General features: G+C 36.4%; 1 protein-coding gene and 1 long non-coding RNA gene across 2 annotated transcripts; one reads left to right on the top strand and one right to left on the bottom strand.

Annotated features, from left to right (window-relative positions):
• Window positions 1-1,037: 1,037 nt before the first annotated feature.
• Window positions 1,038-13,634, bottom strand: LOC125673742 (uncharacterized). The gene is made up of 6 exons (XR_008801395.1): window positions 13,242-13,634; window positions 12,003-12,104; window positions 8,566-8,724; window positions 4,582-4,696; window positions 3,054-3,544; window positions 1,038-1,123 (listed from the first exon to the last, which is right to left on the bottom strand). It is a non-coding gene; the product is annotated as an uncharacterized LOC125673742 (long non-coding RNA).
• LOC125673691 (E3 ubiquitin-protein ligase Midline-1-like) lies at window positions 1,504-4,550 on the top strand. The gene is made up of 2 exons (XM_048910380.2): window positions 1,504-1,630; window positions 1,894-4,550. The coding sequence occupies exon 2, from the start codon at window positions 1,924-1,926 to the stop codon at window positions 3,583-3,585; it is 1,662 nt and encodes a 553-aa protein (XP_048766337.2). The 5' UTR covers window positions 1,504-1,630; window positions 1,894-1,923; the 3' UTR covers window positions 3,586-4,550.
• Window positions 13,635-18,644: the final 5,010 nt, after the last annotated feature.

Genomic DNA, 18,644 nt, shown 5'->3' with positions numbered 1-18,644 from the left:
AGGGCTTTCTTGTTAATCATAACATCACGTGATTCATTCATTCCCGTCGACTGCTGGGACTGCTGTCCCACTTTTTGAGAGAGCAGTAGTCCCAGTGACTAGCTCAGTAGATGTTCCCTATATATACTGTCTGCTAGCTAGCTCACTAGCGAGGCAGTAGAAGTTCCCTATATATACTGTCTGCTAGCTAGCTCACTAGCGAGGCAGTAGTTCCCTATACATCGCATGGGTCTTCTCTGACGATTCGTCTGTCCTCTAATAAAAAGTTTTTTATCAACGAACGCAGATGCATCCGTCAAAATGTATCATTAGTGGATTTTATATCATTAGTGGTTGCTACAGAGCTCCGAAGAGATTCTGCCTGAAGCAGGCCTCTCACCAAACACCCGAGTCCCTACGCTGCCACCGTTATGTAACGTGCAGCGATCTGAACACGCTCGTCTTTCTTTAACTTCCGTGATCCAGAGAAATATCACACCAGGTTTAAATGTACAAGTCCTCCTTTGACTGTACAAGTCAGCACTTCTCGCAAAAGTCCAGTAGGATAACTATTTATGCTACATTAATATGATGCGCATGTTTACATAGTTAGAATTAAAGCTTATCGCGAGTAACATTTCTAACAAATGAGTTATTTGTCATGTGACACTTATAATTTACATGTAATTGCTTTATATTCAGACGAACGCATTGAGATAGAATATCAAGTTCAGTTCTTGTTCAATTCAACTCTCCGACATCTCCAGTCAGCCTTAGTTGTATATGACGTGCATTGCACTCATCCTCTTTAAACGTGGTCAAAACAAAATATCGGCGTCAAGCAAGTTTTGAATTTGAGTTTAATGGAACAATTAAGCATGTAGCATTGTCGTTTCAGAGGATTGTTGGTTTTTCTCATTATATATAAACCTCCATATAACAAATAACACATCACTTTCCTCATTAAATGGATTCATACAAGCTTTTCTTGATTTGTGTTCCAATTCACTAGTTAAAAAAACCCCCAAAATATTCATAAAATAAAACCCGAACACGTGATATAGGACAAGTGCAACAAAAGTTTAATCATACACGTGTGCATGTACATAGATATCTGGAGGTTCATTATTCCACTCAACTCAACCTACAACAGAAAAAAGTGAAGTATTACTAAAACACAAATGTATATAACGCATTTCATACCATTCTCTCACCAGGGGGCGCGTAACGCAATCAACTCAACGGCTTAACCCGAGTTACATTTGTAAAAGACAAGCCATTGACAAGCACAAACAAATACGCAACAAAACGAATTTCTTGTACAAATCACGATTAATCCGAGTTGCATCGCATTTAAACAAAAATGGTGGCACTGAGAACTTATAGCGAGTCAGCGCGCTGCGATCACAAATGCGTTGGCACGATAATGAAGGTCTGTGTGAGTGCGCGTGTGCTCGTGTGTGTTTGTAATTTAATTTTCTTCTTTGAAAGAAAACAAGTATAGACCCTATCATCTGACGTCACCGACATGAACTAGGTCAAACAAACTTTAAAGCTATTTAAACACGAGATATCACGCAGATAGTGTATACAACCCGCACAGGACTAGACTGGAGGTCGAAAGAACAGGGAGGCCATGTTGGATTTACAGGTGAGACAAAATTTTATATACACCTTCTGGCATTACCGTGTCATTAATATCGATATTCAAGTGATCAATGAGATAGATCTCTTCACTTAAATTATAATTTCATACTATTCTGAGAAGGGGGAGAGGGGTGTCGTATATAGTTGCCAAATACATATCAGTCCAATTTAAAATATTAAAATGAATGTCCGTAGTTTTTATACCTAGCTTTTCAACTGTTTTGACCTAACAAAATCTTTAATCAAGATTCATCTCTTTATTGACAGTAAACAGCTTGTGTGATCCCGACATCAGAAATGCATCCCCGGCGCAGTGCCCAGGACGTCCTACTGTGTGACCTCTGTAAAACTGCCCCCCTACAGAGTCACTGTAAACTTTGTCATATAAATCTCTGTGTTATCTGTGTCGGTAAACATCTCTCCGATTCCTCTAAAGATCACAATGTCGTGCCCTTTATAAAACACATCAAGTCTACCCCTAACTACCCAAAATGTCCGAAACACGCCGACAAACATTGTGAACTGTTCTGTGAGAAATGTGACATTCCTGTCTGTTCTACCTGCATCTCCTCAGATAAACACAGAGGCCACAAAATATCAGATGTTCTGGAAAAACTCGGATCTAAAACAGAAAGTTTACAAAAAGATTTAGAAGAACTCGAGACCAGAATTTACCCGCGATATGAAGAAATGGCGTCCGATGTCCAAACTGAGAAAGCCGAGTTAGAAACGAAATACGGAAAACTGACAACAGTCGCCGATCAACAAGGAGAAATCTTACACCGGGAGATTACCGCCATTGTCAACAAAAGGAAATCCGACATTGTGGAGATGAAAAACAAACACCTGGCCGCTCTCAATAAAAATACAGATGAAATTACAAACCGAATTACAGAACTCGGACAGATCATTCAGGACCTGAAGAAAATACTGGACTCCAATGACGTCTCCTTAACCTCATCTTACAAATCTAGGAATTCCGAATTTAGAACATTACCGACTAAAGTCCGAGTCACATTACCGAGTTTCTCTCCTCAGAAAATAAACAAAGATCAGCTCAATGAAATGTTCGGTTCTCTGTCGCCATTATCCATTAACACAGAACATGGCGACACAATGAAGTCAGCAGAAGCTGTATCGTCTCCTCCAGTCAAACCATTACTTGATGAACCGCGCCTCACCGCCACCATAGACACTGGGTATAGACTACTATACAGTGTTAGCTGTCTGAGTGAAGATCAAGTCTGGACACGCGGGGATAGCAAAACCATGAAGCTCCTCAACCTCCGGGGTAAACTACTGACATCAATACAAACCAAGTCAGGGAACGATCCACAGGACATAGCAGTGACACGGGACGGAGATCTTGTTTATACTGACTATATCACTAGAACTATAAACTTAGTTAGGAATAAACAGATACAGACCGTGATCACACTACAGGGGTGGAGACCTCGCTATGTCTGCTGTACCGCCTCTAACCATCTCCTGGTTACCATGGTCAGTGATGATGGAGAACAATCCAAAGTCGTGCGTTACTCCGGCTCCACAGAGAAACAAAGCATTCAGTTTGATGATCAGGGTCGTCCTCTCTACTCATCTGGTTATAGCGAAAAATACCTCAGTGAGAACAGGAACCTGGATATCTGTGTGGCTGACTGGTTCACTAGAGCAGTAGTGGTGGTCAATCAGTCAGGAAAACTCCGATTTAGATACACTGGTCATCCCTCTAATACCGAGCAATCATTTAATCCAGTCGGCATCACTACAGACAGTCAGAGTCACATCCTGACAGCAGACGGTTACAATGACCGTATCCACATCCTAGATCAGGACGGACAGTTCCTCCGCTACATTCACTGTGGTTTAGAGTATCCATACGGTTTATGTGTGGACATCAGAGACAACCTCTTTGTGGCTGATGGAGATGATAAAGTGAAGAAAATTCAATATCTATAAACACAGTGTTAATTACAGATCTCAGCACGGTGTTAATTACAGCTCTACACAGTGTTAATTACATTTCTAAACACAGTGCAATTTACAGCCTTGTGTTAATTACAGTGCCATGTTAATTACAGTTCTGTGTTAATTACAGTTCTGTGTTAATTACAGTTCCTTGTTAATTACAGCCCTGAGTTTGAGATGTGTAATTAACATGTTCTTGTGTTTGTGTGTGTAAGGATAGAACACTAGTCTCTCACTGCTGTTTAGTAATTATATCTTACAATATCTGTATTATTATAATTAATGAGACACTGTTAATCTTAGTATACTAATTACATGTACTTATCTATTGACACAGTAGTTGTGTTCTTGTGTTTGTGTGTGTAAGGATAGAACACTAGTCTCTCACTGCTGTTTAGTAATTATACCTTACAATATCTGTATTATAATTAATGAGACACTGTTAATCTTAGTATACTAATTACTAATTTGACTGTATTACTAGTTATTTATCTCCATACAATCTTTTAAACACATGTGAGTCATGGACTACAATTTAATGAATGCATTAAAATTAGTTATTGTGAAGTACTTAGGAATTTCTCCTTGTCAGTAATTATTTTGGCCCAATTACTAAATTGACTGTGTTAGTATTTATTCATCTATCTATACAAAATCTTTTGAACACATGTTTATATAATCAATTAATTCAATGAAAGTAAATCAATTATTGTGATGTACTAAGAAATTCTATTTAGTGTGTAGCCATGAATTATAGTACATCCACTAGTGAGTACTTACATGTAATTAATTGAATTGAATTCTATATCCCTGAATTATAGTACATCCACTAGTGAGTACTTACATGTACCATTACTTGTTTTTGTGTGATGAACAGCTAATAGTACATTATTTTGTGAATTATTGTATTCATTATCTGTATTATATAACTGTGTATATATAAACACTATTTAGAGTTACAATCTTACATTATTACTGAGTACTTACTTAGATTTATAGTACTGTAACAGAGAGTGACCCCAAGCATCCTTCATCACAGATCTTCAGATTCAAGGTCACAGTCTTCTGTTTACTATCAACAAGGTCACAACACTCCACAGTCCTGCAAAATCAACACAGACAAAGTGTATTCATGTCAAACTGTATTGTCAAGAATTGTCTGTATTTGAACAAGGTCCATGGGCTACATTGCTCACCTGAGTCATCTTGGTCCATATATAAAGATTTCCCCTATATTTTTGCATGTAAAATATTGGTCCCTATTGTGGCCCCAACCTACTCCCGGGGTCCATGATTTTTACAAACTTGAATCTGCACTATGTCAGGAAGCTTTTGTGTAAATGTAAACTTCTCTGGCCTAATTGTTCTTGAGAAGATTTTCTCCATATACCGTATTTGTATGTATAACTTTGATCACCTATTGAGGTCTCATCCTTCCCCTAGGGGCATGATTTTAACGAACTTGAATCTGCTATATGTCAGGAACCTTTCATGTAAATTTATACTTTTCTGGCTCAGTGGTTCTTGTTGAGAACCACTAAATATTTGTATGTAAACTTTGATACCCTATTGTGGCCCCATCCTACCCTCGGGGGTCCATGATTTTTACAAACTTGAATTTCCATAATGTCAGAAAGCTTTCATGTAAATGTCAGCTATTCTGGCCCAATGGTTCTTGAGAAGATTTTTAAATGACACCTCCCTATTATTACATTTTTGTGATGATATCCCCTCTGAAAAGGCCCTTCATTTCAATGTACTTGAAACCCAAGGATAGTTTTTGCCAAGTTTGGATGAAATTGGCCCAGTGGTTCTACAGAAGAAGTTGAAAATGTAAAAAGTTGAAAGACAGACAGGCGGACAAGAGGGGATCAGAAAAGTTCACTTGAGCTTTCAGCTCAGGTGAGCTAAAAAGTCCATTTACAGTGGAGTATATTTACATGTTCATATACAGTTAAACCTTGGTATCTCAAACACCGATATTTTGAATACGGTGGATATGTTCAAGTGAGTTAGAAGTCCCAGCTACATTTTCTTTCCGTAGTTTTACCTCAATATCTCAAACCTGATATCTAGTTCAAGATACTGAGATTCGACTGTATAGGTAAATGTAATAGGAAGGACAAAATGACATTCGATTGTATAGGTAAATGTTATAGGAAGGACAAAATGAGATTGTAAAGGTATATGTAATAGGAAGAACAAAATGAGATTTGAAGGTATAGGTAAATGTAATAGGAAGGACAAAATGATATTGTACATGTAAATGTAATAGGAAGGACAAAATGAAATTGTATTGGTAAATGTAATAGGAAGGACAAAGTGAGACTGTATAGGTAAATGTGATAGGAAGGATAAACTGAGACTGTATAGGTAAATGCAATAGGAAGGACAAAATGAGATTGTATAGGTAAATGTAATAGGAAGGACAAAATGAGATTGTATAGGTAAATGTAATAGGAAGGACAAAATGAGATTGTATAGGTAAATGTAATAGGAAGGACAAAATGAGATTGGACTGTATAGGTAAATGTAATAGGAAGGACAAAATGAGAATTGACTGTATAGGTAAATGTAATAGGAATGACAAAATGAGAATTGACTATAGGTATATGTAATAGGAAGGACAAACTGATATTCGACTGTACAGGTAAATGTAATAGGAAGGACAAAATGAGAATTGACTGTATAGGTAAATGTAATAGGAAGGACAAAATGAGAATTGACTGTATAGGTAAATGTTATAGGAAGGACAAAATGATATTGTATAGGTAAATGTTATAGGAAGGACAAAATGAGATTGGACCGTTTAGGTAAATGTAATAGGAATGACAAAATGAGAATTGACTATAGGTAAATGTAATAGGAAGGACAAAATGAGATTTGACTGTATAGGTAAATGTAATAGGAAAGACAAAATGATATTGTATAGGTAAATGTTATAGGAAGGACAAAATGAGATTGTATAGGTAAATGTTATAGGAAGGACAAAATGAGATTGGACTGTTTAGGTAAATGTAATAGGAATGACAAAATGAGAATTGACTATAGGTAAATGTAATAGGAAGGACAAAATGAGATTTGACTGTATAGGTCAATGTAATAGGAAGGACAAAATGAGATTGTATAGGTAAATGTAATAGGAAGGACAAAATGAGAATTAACTGTTTAGGTAAATGTAATAGGAATGACAAAATGAGAATTGACTGTATAGGTAAATGTAATAGGAATGACAAAATGAGATTGGATTGTATAGGTAAATGTAATAGAAAGGACAAAATGAGATTCAACTGTATAGGTAAATGTAATAGGAAGGACAAAGTGAGAATTGACTGTATAGGTAAATGTAATAGGAAGGACAAAATGAGAATTGACTGTATAGGTAAATGTAATAGGAATGACAAAATGAGATTGGATTGTATAGGTAAATGTAATAGAAAGGACAAAATGAGATTCAACTGTATAGGTAAATGTAATAGGAAGGACAAAGTGAGAATTGACTGTATAGGTAAATGTAATAGGAAGGACAAAATGAGATTCAACTGTATAGGTAAATGTAATAGGAAGGACAAAGTGAGAATTGACTGTATAGGTAAATGTTATAGGAAGGACAAAATGAGATTGTATAGGTAAATGTTATAGGAAGGACAAAATGAGATGCAACTGTTTAGGTAAATGTTACAGGAAGGACAAAATGAGAATTTACAGATGTATATTTAATTACTGTTACAAAATTTAGAAATTCATTTCAAAATTAAGGATTATCTCCCTCACGCATAGTTCTTATCCTCAGACGAATTTGACTCCACTTTTTTAGTACACAGTTTTTCCTTAAAATAGCTTTAAAAATTCATTGTTATTTCGGATTTCAAACATTTCGGTTGAGCATCACTGAAGAGACATTATTTGTGGAAATGCACATCTGGAGCATCAAAATTGATACCGTATAAGTTTTACTGTATAGGTAAATGTAATAGGAAGGACAAAATGAGATTGTATAGGTAAAAGTAAAACTTATATGGTATAAATTTTGATGCACCAGATGCGCATTTTGACAAATAATGTCTGTTCAGTGATGTTCAAGCCAAAATTTCGGAAATTTGAAATCACAATAAACTTGTAAGAGCTAAAACTGGAGCCAAATTGTCCAAGAATAAGAGCTATATGCATGAGGGAGATAATCCTTAATTTTGAAATGAATTTCTAAATTTTATCCTATTAAATGTAATAGGAAGGACTAAATTTATGGCTACACCAGGAATCAAACCCAGGACCCTGTATTACTAGTCAGGTGCTCTAACCACTGAGCCATCCAGACCGACATCCACAGTACATATAGTCTATACTACATCCAGACCGACATCCACAGTACATATAGCCTATACTACATCCAGACCGACATCCACAGTACATATAGTCTATACTACATCCAGACCGACATCCACAGTACATATAGTCTATACTACATCCAGACCGACATCCACAGTACATATAGTCTATACTACATCCAGACCGACATCCACAGTACATATAGCCTATACTACATCCAGACCGACATCCACAGTACATATAGTCTATACTACATCCAGACCGACATCCACAGTACATATAGTCTATACTACATCCAGACCGACATCCACAGTACATATAGTCTATACTACTACAACATGTACTAGTAATTCTGTACTTATAAGCTGCACTTATATTTATAGGAAGAACGTTTCAATTTTGAATTTAAAAACTTTACTTTTATTTCTGATTAACAAATTCTTTTGAAAAATGTACATGTAGTAATTAAATTTGGTTGAGATGAATTCCAGATTGTTCAGTTGGTAGAGCACCTGATTAGAGATTCGGGGACCATGGGTTCAAATTCCATTCTGATCCATTGTATTTCCTGTAATGTAGAAAATTTGTGGGACACACAGTAAGACTAACCAGTCATTTATCAAAACAAAATAAATGACTCACACTGCCACCCCATCAATGCTGGTGCTCGGTCAAATGGTCAGGACATTCTTCTGCTGCAGGCTGAAGTCCAGCTGACTGACTTTGTGTTTCCCTGGATCTGGGAGAACTTGGAAAGTTCTGAACAACCAATCACTTCATGTCAAATTCTTCAGTCAATTTCTACAAGAATATCTAGGATGTATCAATAAAATGTCAACACAGAAAGTTAATCAATTAGAGCACTATGTTGAATCTATTTATAGCTTGGTAATATATAGGTAACTAGGTACATGACATTGTGTTCATAGCTTGGTAATATAGATATCTAGATACATGATCTTGTGTTCATAGCTTGGTAATATAAATAACTAGATACACGAACCTGTGTTCATAGCTTGGTAATATAAATAACTAGATACACGAACCTGTGTTCATAGCTTGATAATATAAATAACTAGATATATGACTCTGTGTTCATAGCTTGGTAATGTAGATAACTTGATACATGACCTTGACAAATGAATAGAACTCATTGTTCACGGTAGCGAATCCGCAATTGTCTAAACTTGGTAAATAAATCACTGATATACATCATTCACTCTTGTCTTTGTTATTTGCATTTTTTCACATTTTAAAAGTTCTTCGAGGTCCGCTTTCATGTGACTTCATGCTATTAATGGTTTAGAGTAGAAGAACTGTATCAATTTCTACTCTACTTAAATCACAATCAACAACCAAAGAAAACGTTTATGTTGTCATCTTTTTAACAAGAGGCCCACAGGCCGTATCGGTCACATGGATACTAGTGAAAAAGTTAAGTATCACTACTCCCAAGGGCTATGATTGATTGATTGATTAATGTTTCCGCCACACTCAACAATTTGTCAGTTATCTGGTGTCGCCCACTTTTTATTGGTGGAAGAGAGAACCTAGATACAATGTATCTGGGAAGATACCAGCAACCTTCCGAAAGTAAACTGGGAAACTTTCTCACTTACCGGCGCGAGCGGGATTCGAACCCGCGCCGACAGAGGTGAGAGGCCGTGTGATTTTGAGCATGATGCTCTAACCATTCTATAGAATAAGCTAAATTATAATGTTCAGCAACAGTATAAAACAAGATGTGTTCTTACAACTTCAATGCCCTCAAAAGTGCTTACACTGATGAAATGCTTTACATAATATCATAGATGTATCAACATTAAAACATTAAAAGATATATACCTAATTTGGAACCATTCTAGAGTCAAAACCCTGGATTGTGAAATTCACCATTTTTTTGTACATCTTTTTCTGCTATTCCTAAGTATGCATTTAGGTTGTATACAGTATCAGCAAACTTACACATAAACACTAGATACTAAGTTTGGCCTAACCCTGGGGTCAGAACACCTACCCCAGGGATCGTGAAATTTACAATTTTGGTAGAGGCCTTCCTGCTCTACATAATTATGCATTTAGTTTTCCTTAAACATGTGCGGTTCTACTGAGAAGAAGATTTTTTAAAAATTGGTAAATTTGGGGTAGGTTTTCCCCTGCCCCTAAGGCTCCAGCAATCCTGAAATTTATAATTTAGTCCCTTTTGTTACAAAGATGCTTCATATCAAATTTGAAAAGAATTGGTACGGTAGTTATCAAGAAGTTAAAAATTTCTATTGTTCAAACATTTAATAACTGACCATTTTGGCCCCCACCTGATACCAAAACCCCAGCCCCTGGGATCATCAAATTTACAATTTTGGTAACGGACTACCTGCTCTTCCTAAATTTCCACTTAGTATCAACAGCACCAAAGAAGATGTTATTTAAGTGTTTAACACTTAAACACTATAATATAGTAAATTTGGCCCTGCCCTGGGGTCAGAACCCTTCCCCGGGATCATAAAATTTACAATTTTGGTAGAGGCTTTCCTGCTCTACACCTCTAAGGCCTAAGCATTAAGTTTTTCTTATACATGTGTCGTTCTAGGAAAGAAGAATTTTGAAAAATGCTAAATTTTGGGCAGTTTTTGCCTTGCCCCTAAAGCCAGGGGGTGCAGGAATCCTGAAATGGCGTCAGTGGCCGGGTGGTTAGGCCGTCAGACTCTCGACCGAAAGGTCGTGGGTTCGAGTCCTGGCCGCGGCAGGGCTGACGTCGTGTCCTTGGGAAAGGCACTTTACATAAATTTCCTCACTCCACCCAAGTGTAAAAGGGGTACCTGGCTATAGACAGTGAAAGATATTGTTAGAATGTTAGTGCTCTAGCGCCTGTAACGGCAGCTTGCACTGTATGCTTCCTAGGAGGCTGAGAAAGTTCTAGATTGATATAAGGTCTGCCGGGGTAATAATGTACATTGATTATTGTAAAGTGCTTTGAGCAGCATACACTGGAAAAGGTGCTATATACAACCAATCATTATTATTATTATTAAATTTATGATTTATTTCCCCCTTTGTTCCAGAGATGCTTCATACCAAATTTGAAAAGAATTAGAATGATAGTTATCAAGAAGTTAAAATTTATATTGTTCACACATTTAATAACTGACCATGGCATTCTAGTCCCACCCTGATACCAAAACCCCTACCCCTGGGATCATCAAATTTACAATTTTAGTAAATAACTAACTGCTCTTTCTAAATATTCATTTAGTTTCAATTTAGTATCAATAGCACTTAAGAAGATGTTATTTAAGTGTTTTACACATAAACACTATATATATTAAGTTTGGCCCCACCCTAGGATCAGAACCCCTACCCCGGGAATCATGAAATTTACAATTTTGCTAGAGGTCTTCTTGCTCTACATCACTATGCATTTAGTCTTTTTTTTTTTTATACACGTGTGGTTCTAGGGAAGAAGATTTTTGAAAATTGGTCAATTTTGGGCAGTTTTTGCCCTGCCCCTAGGGCCCCAGGGGTGTAGGAGTCCTGAAATTTACAATTCATGTCCCCTTTGTTCAAAAGATGCTTCATATCAAATTTAAAAAGAATTGGAATAGTATATGTAGTTATCAAGAGGAAATTAAGAATGTTAAATTGTTAACGAACACGGACGTACGTCAACGAATTGCAATAGGTCACCTGGGTTTATTCAAGTGACCTAATAACCCATAAAATACTCTTTTTTGACCCATAGTAAATATCAAAAAATATTAGATCCCTGGGTCAGAACAATGTGAATATCATTAAATGATAATGAAGTATTGTACAAAAATTCAAGGTTATCTGATAAGCCATTTAGGAGGAGTGTAATTGTGTTCATGACTATTCTACACCCGCCACTTCTCTTAGTTGACTATGACTTCAAGGGGCATAACTCTGTCATAAATTATTGAAGCAGTTTCATTCAATAGTGAAGAGAATGAATGGGAACTGAATTATGACAGAGTGAAAGAAAAAGGCAACACTATATGCCCCAGTCTTTTCAGTGCCAGGGCATAAAAATAAAACATTTCACACAAATTTCATTCACAAACCTGACATTTTGTACAGCATTTGAGCTACCCAAGTCTTACAATGTATCACTTTCAGGAAAATTCTCCTCGTCAATCAGCCGGACATCTCCAGTAACAGCCACACTGCAAAATTCATTTTCAGGATAAGGATCCAGTTACCAAAAATTACATGTATGCAGCTTCTCATACGATTATATTATACCTTAAGAACACAAAACTATACAGTGCATTAATTCTAGATGTATCAAAATAAGACCAAACCTTGAAATTAGAAATATTTAACACACAACTCATTTGTAAAGATTAATTAGTCATCTACAGATGTTGTTGTCCATCCCTCTCACACCCCAACATAAAGTTCAGTATTCATAGACCAAAAATTGTCCATCCCTCTCACACCCGACATAAAGTTCAGTATTCATAAACCAAAAATTGCAAAACTTAAACAATTCTGCCAGTGATGTTGGCCTAGAAGTGTCACAGTTTTTGCAGCCCATTTTCAATATTTGTCAGTCACCAATAAAAAAAATCAGTATTATAGGAACTAAATAGAAATTGCTAAGTTTTTTTTTTTTTTTTTTTTTTTATAGATTCATTCCAATTTAATTACATTCTCAATTATTTTATTTCATTCACTTTCTCCGAATGCTTTTTTTTCTATCTGCATCTGTTTCAGGTTTTTTTAACATTTGGATTGGTTACACGTTATGAATTCACTACGGTTACTGTTCGATTTGATAAACTTAGTCAAAATTTAAAAGAATAAATTTTAAATGCGTAATTATAATCAATTGTTTACAAAGAAACTATTGTACAGTATTTGATGTTGGTAACTGAAATTATTTTCTGATGTGCATTTGGGCTGTTTACATGTGAAAAATACATGGTTTAGGTTATGAGGGTAGTTTTGTTTGTGGGTGAAAAACAATTTAGTCAATACCAGGTAGGGTGTTATTTTTCTGATGACATGAGGCATGTAAAATTTCTGTCAGTAACCTAATTTTCACAGATTTAACAACCTGATTTTTAGTTACATGTATTTGTTTTCCGCTGGTGAAGTAAATTATCAGCTTGATACAATGTATCTTGTATGACCGCTATTTAATGTTACAAAACAAAACTGAAACGGAATGGGTTTTAATGATCTGTAATATTCCCTACAAAAATAATTTAAACCGTTATACATGCACAAAACGGCAGAACATAAAATGATATTCGACAGCATGAAGTGAAAAAAATCAAAACAGAAAACAGGTCTACCTATATCCATCCTGTGTTGTACTGCCATGTAAAGTGAAGAAATGTTTTAAAGTTTGGTCTAAAGAGACAGGAAATGTTCCTGTGCCCAGGGTGTCACCATCTCTTGAGGCCCAGGGTGTCACCATCTCTTGTGGCCCAGGGTGTCACCATCTCTTGAGGCCCAGGGTGTCACCATCTCTTGAGGCCCAGGGTGTCACCATCTCTTGAGGCCCAGGGTGTTACCATCTCTTGAGGCCCAGGAAGCTGAAAAACCATTGTAACAATGAGTGCTGAAATAACCAGAAAATATAAACAGACCTAATCAGTAAGATTTTCTGGAAGTTAAAATTCTTAAGCATAATCTTGAAGATAATTTTGACAAATCTACTGTTTTAAGACGGAATATTAACTAGAACTGTCCCATCACTACCCATGGACCATATTGCTCACTTGAAATTTTGATCCCATATTGTGGGTTGTAAAAGGCTTACTGTGAACAAGGGAAGCAGAAATTACAGAAAGAACAGGAAGTCATCCTCAGAATCAACCATTTCATATAAATACCTCATACCAATGCATTATTTAATATGTATTTTAAAACGGTGGATTTTGCGGATGAATGTACCAACAGGTGCTTGCTTAAAGCTGTATGGTCCGAATTACATTTTTTTTTCCATCTCGTAAAAACGCTATAAATCATCGCACGTATGTAGTTATGAGGCTGTATGACATGTCATACATTATTTCACTTGTTTTAACCAAAATTATTTAATTCTAAATCGGTGTTTACAAACAACCACGTCACTCTGCCATTTCAAGCGACAGTCACGTGACCATACAGTTCAAACTTTCAGATCATCGGTGGTCTTATCTGTGTGAAGCTGTGTATTTTGTTACAACAGTAAAGTGCCATACGTTTAATAGAAATATAATCTAATTAAAATCAGATCCTAGGATATGCTCACAATCGCTATAATAGGATCTGACATAACCCCATTGGGGGTCATGTCCACATGACCTTTTGCTTGGAATATTCATGAGAACTATCAGCCAGTCAGATTGCACCATACAGACAATCAGTCTTCACGAAAACATTTAAAACTTGCTGGCCAGTCGGACCAGTGAACTGTCTGAATTTACTGGCCCACAGTGAAATTTACTGGCCCCCTAAATTTTCATATGTTTATCACATACATTATGGAATGCATTGTAAAATTGTACAATTTATTAATTTACTGAAACTATGGTTACTTTATGTGCTATTTTTTATTTATTTTTATTTTGATGGTAAATTTAAGCAAAGAAGACGTTTAGAATATTAAAATCCAACATTATATCTAATATGACTTACAAAAAATCTACAAGCCCGTTGGACTTCCTGATTTTTAATTTTCACTGACCCGACCGTAAAATTCACTGGCCTCGGTCTTCGGACCACTGAGTTTTCGTGAAGACTGGACAATGATGGCTTCAGGCGGTTCCCGGCAATTCGTAAACAAGTTGCAGTAATCGCTTTCCTACGAAGTTTATTGCACAGTGCAAACTATAAAATTGTTGTTCTCACACAAGGAATTCTAAACTTTCGCAATCATGCCGAATCTATTCTGTTGATACAAACAACAAGACGTACGATATAAAATACACCGAAATAAAATTAATTGTGAATTGTGATTTATGTATGAATAGGGATGGGTACGATTTGAATAGTTTTCAAAGTAGTTTACTTAATTAACGTGAGGAATATAACGCCAGTCGACGTAAACTGTGCATTGTGATGTCACATCTAACTGTGATGTGTTTTCTTTCAAACCAAACAACCGCAGCCATTTTCCTTGAATTGTAAACACCGACGGTTTCAAAGCCAACGCGCTGATTGGCTGATATAAAGTTCATCTGAACATGACCCCTAATCGGGTTATGTTAGATCTACTTACGCAGAGTATACAACGCAGATCTAAGAAGTCTGATTTTAATTAGATTGATAGAAATAAAAATATCAAATACCTCTAAGTAATTCGTTGTTATATACTCTTTCAGCCTTAAAACTAGACAGTTGCGTCTGAGTTAATACAACATGTGAGGATTCCCCTGACGCGTGTGGGGCTATTCATAGACGTCTAACACTGTATAATTTTAGTCTGGTCCCCCTTCCCCCAATTCCGTTCGCGCACTCTCTACATTGAGAGTGCGCGAAAGGAACTGTGGGAAGGGGGACCAGACTATGTATAGCTTATGCGTTATCTGGAACACCTCGGGCCTTTCACCGAATACACCGTGCTTTGGGTGAAAGGCCCAAGGTTTTCCGGATGATTTATATATGTACCGCACTATATTTACTTTCTAGATAATATTCTCACTGTTTTCTTTTACATGCAGATGTTTTCAAGCAGGTAATTAAGGAAAAGTTCATAACTTTGTAAAGTAATTAATCTACTTTAAAGTAATTATGTACAAAAATAATACATGAACATCGGGTCATACAGCTTTAATATTTTGCATAGTAAGTTTTTAATAAAATTTTTTAGCAAGTGCCTGTTGGCACCATCCTTTTTGCCAGCTTTGTCACCCCACCCCCCCCCACCCCCAAGATTTTGACAGTATGTTGTTTCACAAATGAAGAAGAGAAATAAGATAAACATACTGAAAAAGACTTGAATTATAATTGAATCCCTTTCAAATGATGTTACTTCTATCTGGCTGCTATTATGAGCCTATCAAATGAATAAAAGATTTCCTGTTTTCCATTCCACATTTTAGCAACACCCCATATTGTGGCCCCAACCTAGCCCCAAAGGATCACAACATCAATGAAAATAAATTCACGCAACACAGAAATGCCTCAACACCAATATGACTAACATGATCTTGCTGTTCTGGATAAAACCAAGGTCACAAATCACTGTATGATATGACTAACATGATCTTGCTGTTCTGGATAAAACCAAGGTCACAAATCATTGTATGATACGAAATACCTTGTCATAAGAAATCTATATACAAAATAAGAAAGTTCGATCTTGAATAGTTGAGGAGATATTAATTATTCAATAGGTCAGATTTTTATTAAAAGTAGGTCAGACTTCCAGGTTAAGATCACAAGATCGCACACCATTGCATCACATGAAATGCATTATCATAAAGAATGTATATACAAAATATGAAAACCCTAGCTTAAATAGACTTTTAGAGATATTTTTAAAGATTTTCCCCCATATATCAACATGCAGCATTTTGATTCCCTATTGTCGCCCCAGCCTGCCCTAGAGACAATTTGGATCTACTCTTTCATGTAAATTTCCACTATTCTGGCCATGTGGGTTTTGAAAATAAGATTTCTAAAGATTTTCCCTATATACTCGTATGTAAAACTTTGATCCCCTATTGTGGTCCCTTCTGGCCCAGTGGTTCTTGAGAAGAAGATTTTTAAAGATTTTCCCTATATATTTGTATGATCGATTGATTGTATATTGTTTAACGTCCCTCTCGACAATATTTCACTCATATGGGGACGTCACCACTGCTGATGAAATGCTGCAAAATTTAGGCCTATGCTCGGCGCTTTTGGCTATTAAGCAGGGAGGGATCTTTATCGTGCCACACCTGCTGTGACACAGGACCTCGGTTTTTGCAGTCTCATTCGGACCGCCCTATTTAGTCGTCTCTTATGACAAGCAAGGGGTACTGAGGACCTATTCTAATCCGGATCCCCACAGGATTATATAATTTGTATGTAAAAATTGGATCCCCTATTGTGGTCCCACCTGGCCCAATGGTTCTTGAAAAGATTTTTAAAGATTTTCCCTATATATTCCCATGTAAAACTATGATATCCTACTCTGGCCCCACCCTACCCCTGGGGGCAATGATTTTAACAAACTTGAATCTGCACTATATCAAGAGCTTTCATGTAAATTTCAGCTTTTCTGACCCAGTGGTTCTTGAGAATTTTTATAAAAAAATTACTCCACCCTATTGGTGCCTTTTGTTAAGTTTTGAACAACCTTGAATCCCCTTCAACAAGGATGATTTGTACTAAGTTTGGTTGAAATTGGCCCAGTGGTACTGGAGGAGAAGATGAAAATGTAAAAAGTTTACAGACAGAGGGACGACGGATAACAGGTGGTCAGAAAAGTTCCCTTGAGCTTTAAGTTCAGCAGGGCTAAAAAGTACTGGAGAGAAAAAGAAGAGGAAGAAACAGAGTAAAAACAATATGTTCTTCTATTATGCAAAATCCCTACTGTTTTGTAAAATTACATGCCTTTTCCTTTATTTTACATTGCAAATATTTCATTTTGATTCTGTAATAGTCTGCCCTTGTTAGGTACATGCCTCTCTTTCTGCCCGAAGGGTTGTTTCTTCATCCTCCATCATCTTTCGTCTCTTTGATGTAGATAGTGTTGGCAATGGACCCAAATCAAGCATCTGTGGTATATTACGACTAATTACTCAGTTAATTAAAACCCCAACTGTTCAAATTCGGAACTGTTCGACATGCTCTGCTCATTGTAGATCTACAACTACATGAAACTCGGGTATAGGTAAAGAACCAGAGAATAAATTTCAATAGTATACCCACAGGCATTTGTTTCTGTAAATAACTTATGACCTCTGTATACTAATATACAATGGTCATATCTCATAAGTTATTTACAGAAACAAGTGCCTGTGAGCATACCTAGTAATTTAGAAAATAGGCCCTATCAACTGATCCAACTCCGTACTGTGTCAATTTCCCCTATGAATAATGGATAGTATTATGTATAAAGGAATATACTTACCTGACTGGAGCTTGTAATTGTACTGTACCCGACAGTCACCTTTGCTAAATACCAGCAAAATAGCTTTCTTTCAGACTCGGCATCCATTTTCGTTTTCACAGCAAGTGTCTTCTGCTTCATCAAGAAATACAACTCTTGTAGTTTTTCCAATGGTATCAAATGAACAATGGCAGGAGTTGCGTTTCTTGCATTGATAACGTTTCTGGTCGTTTGTAGTGGCGGGTTAGAGAGGCTCAGGGACCCTTATAAATTCACATGGCATTAGGGGCGAGACCAAAAGTCCAATGTATAACAAAAAACTATATTCACCAAGTTTTTACCAAGACCCCCCCCCACACCCCCCCCCCCCCCCTTAAAACCTTAATAGAACATTAGAGCATATTTTATTTTCCAATCAAGGGGCAGCATGAAAATACAAATAATGTACATATACAATTACAAGTAAAGAAAGAAGTGATTACATAACACATAGTTATATACAAATACAGTGTCATATATTGTTCAAAATAAATTTTCCAGTTATATTTAGAATGGATGGCTCAGAACATAGTATGTAAATGAATTTTTGTTCATCATTGAGTTTAGTGAAAATTTTAACTGTTTTTTCTATAGCACCACAAAAAGATTTTCTTTCATCAGCAAACTT

The sequence above is a fragment of the Ostrea edulis genome, chromosome 3, assembly GCF_947568905.1.
Source record: "Ostrea edulis chromosome 3, xbOstEdul1.1, whole genome shotgun sequence".
Taxonomy (NCBI): Eukaryota; Metazoa; Mollusca; class Bivalvia; order Ostreida; family Ostreidae; genus Ostrea; species Ostrea edulis.
Note: the sequence above shows the minus strand (reverse complement) of the source record. Positions and strands in the feature narration are given on the sequence as shown.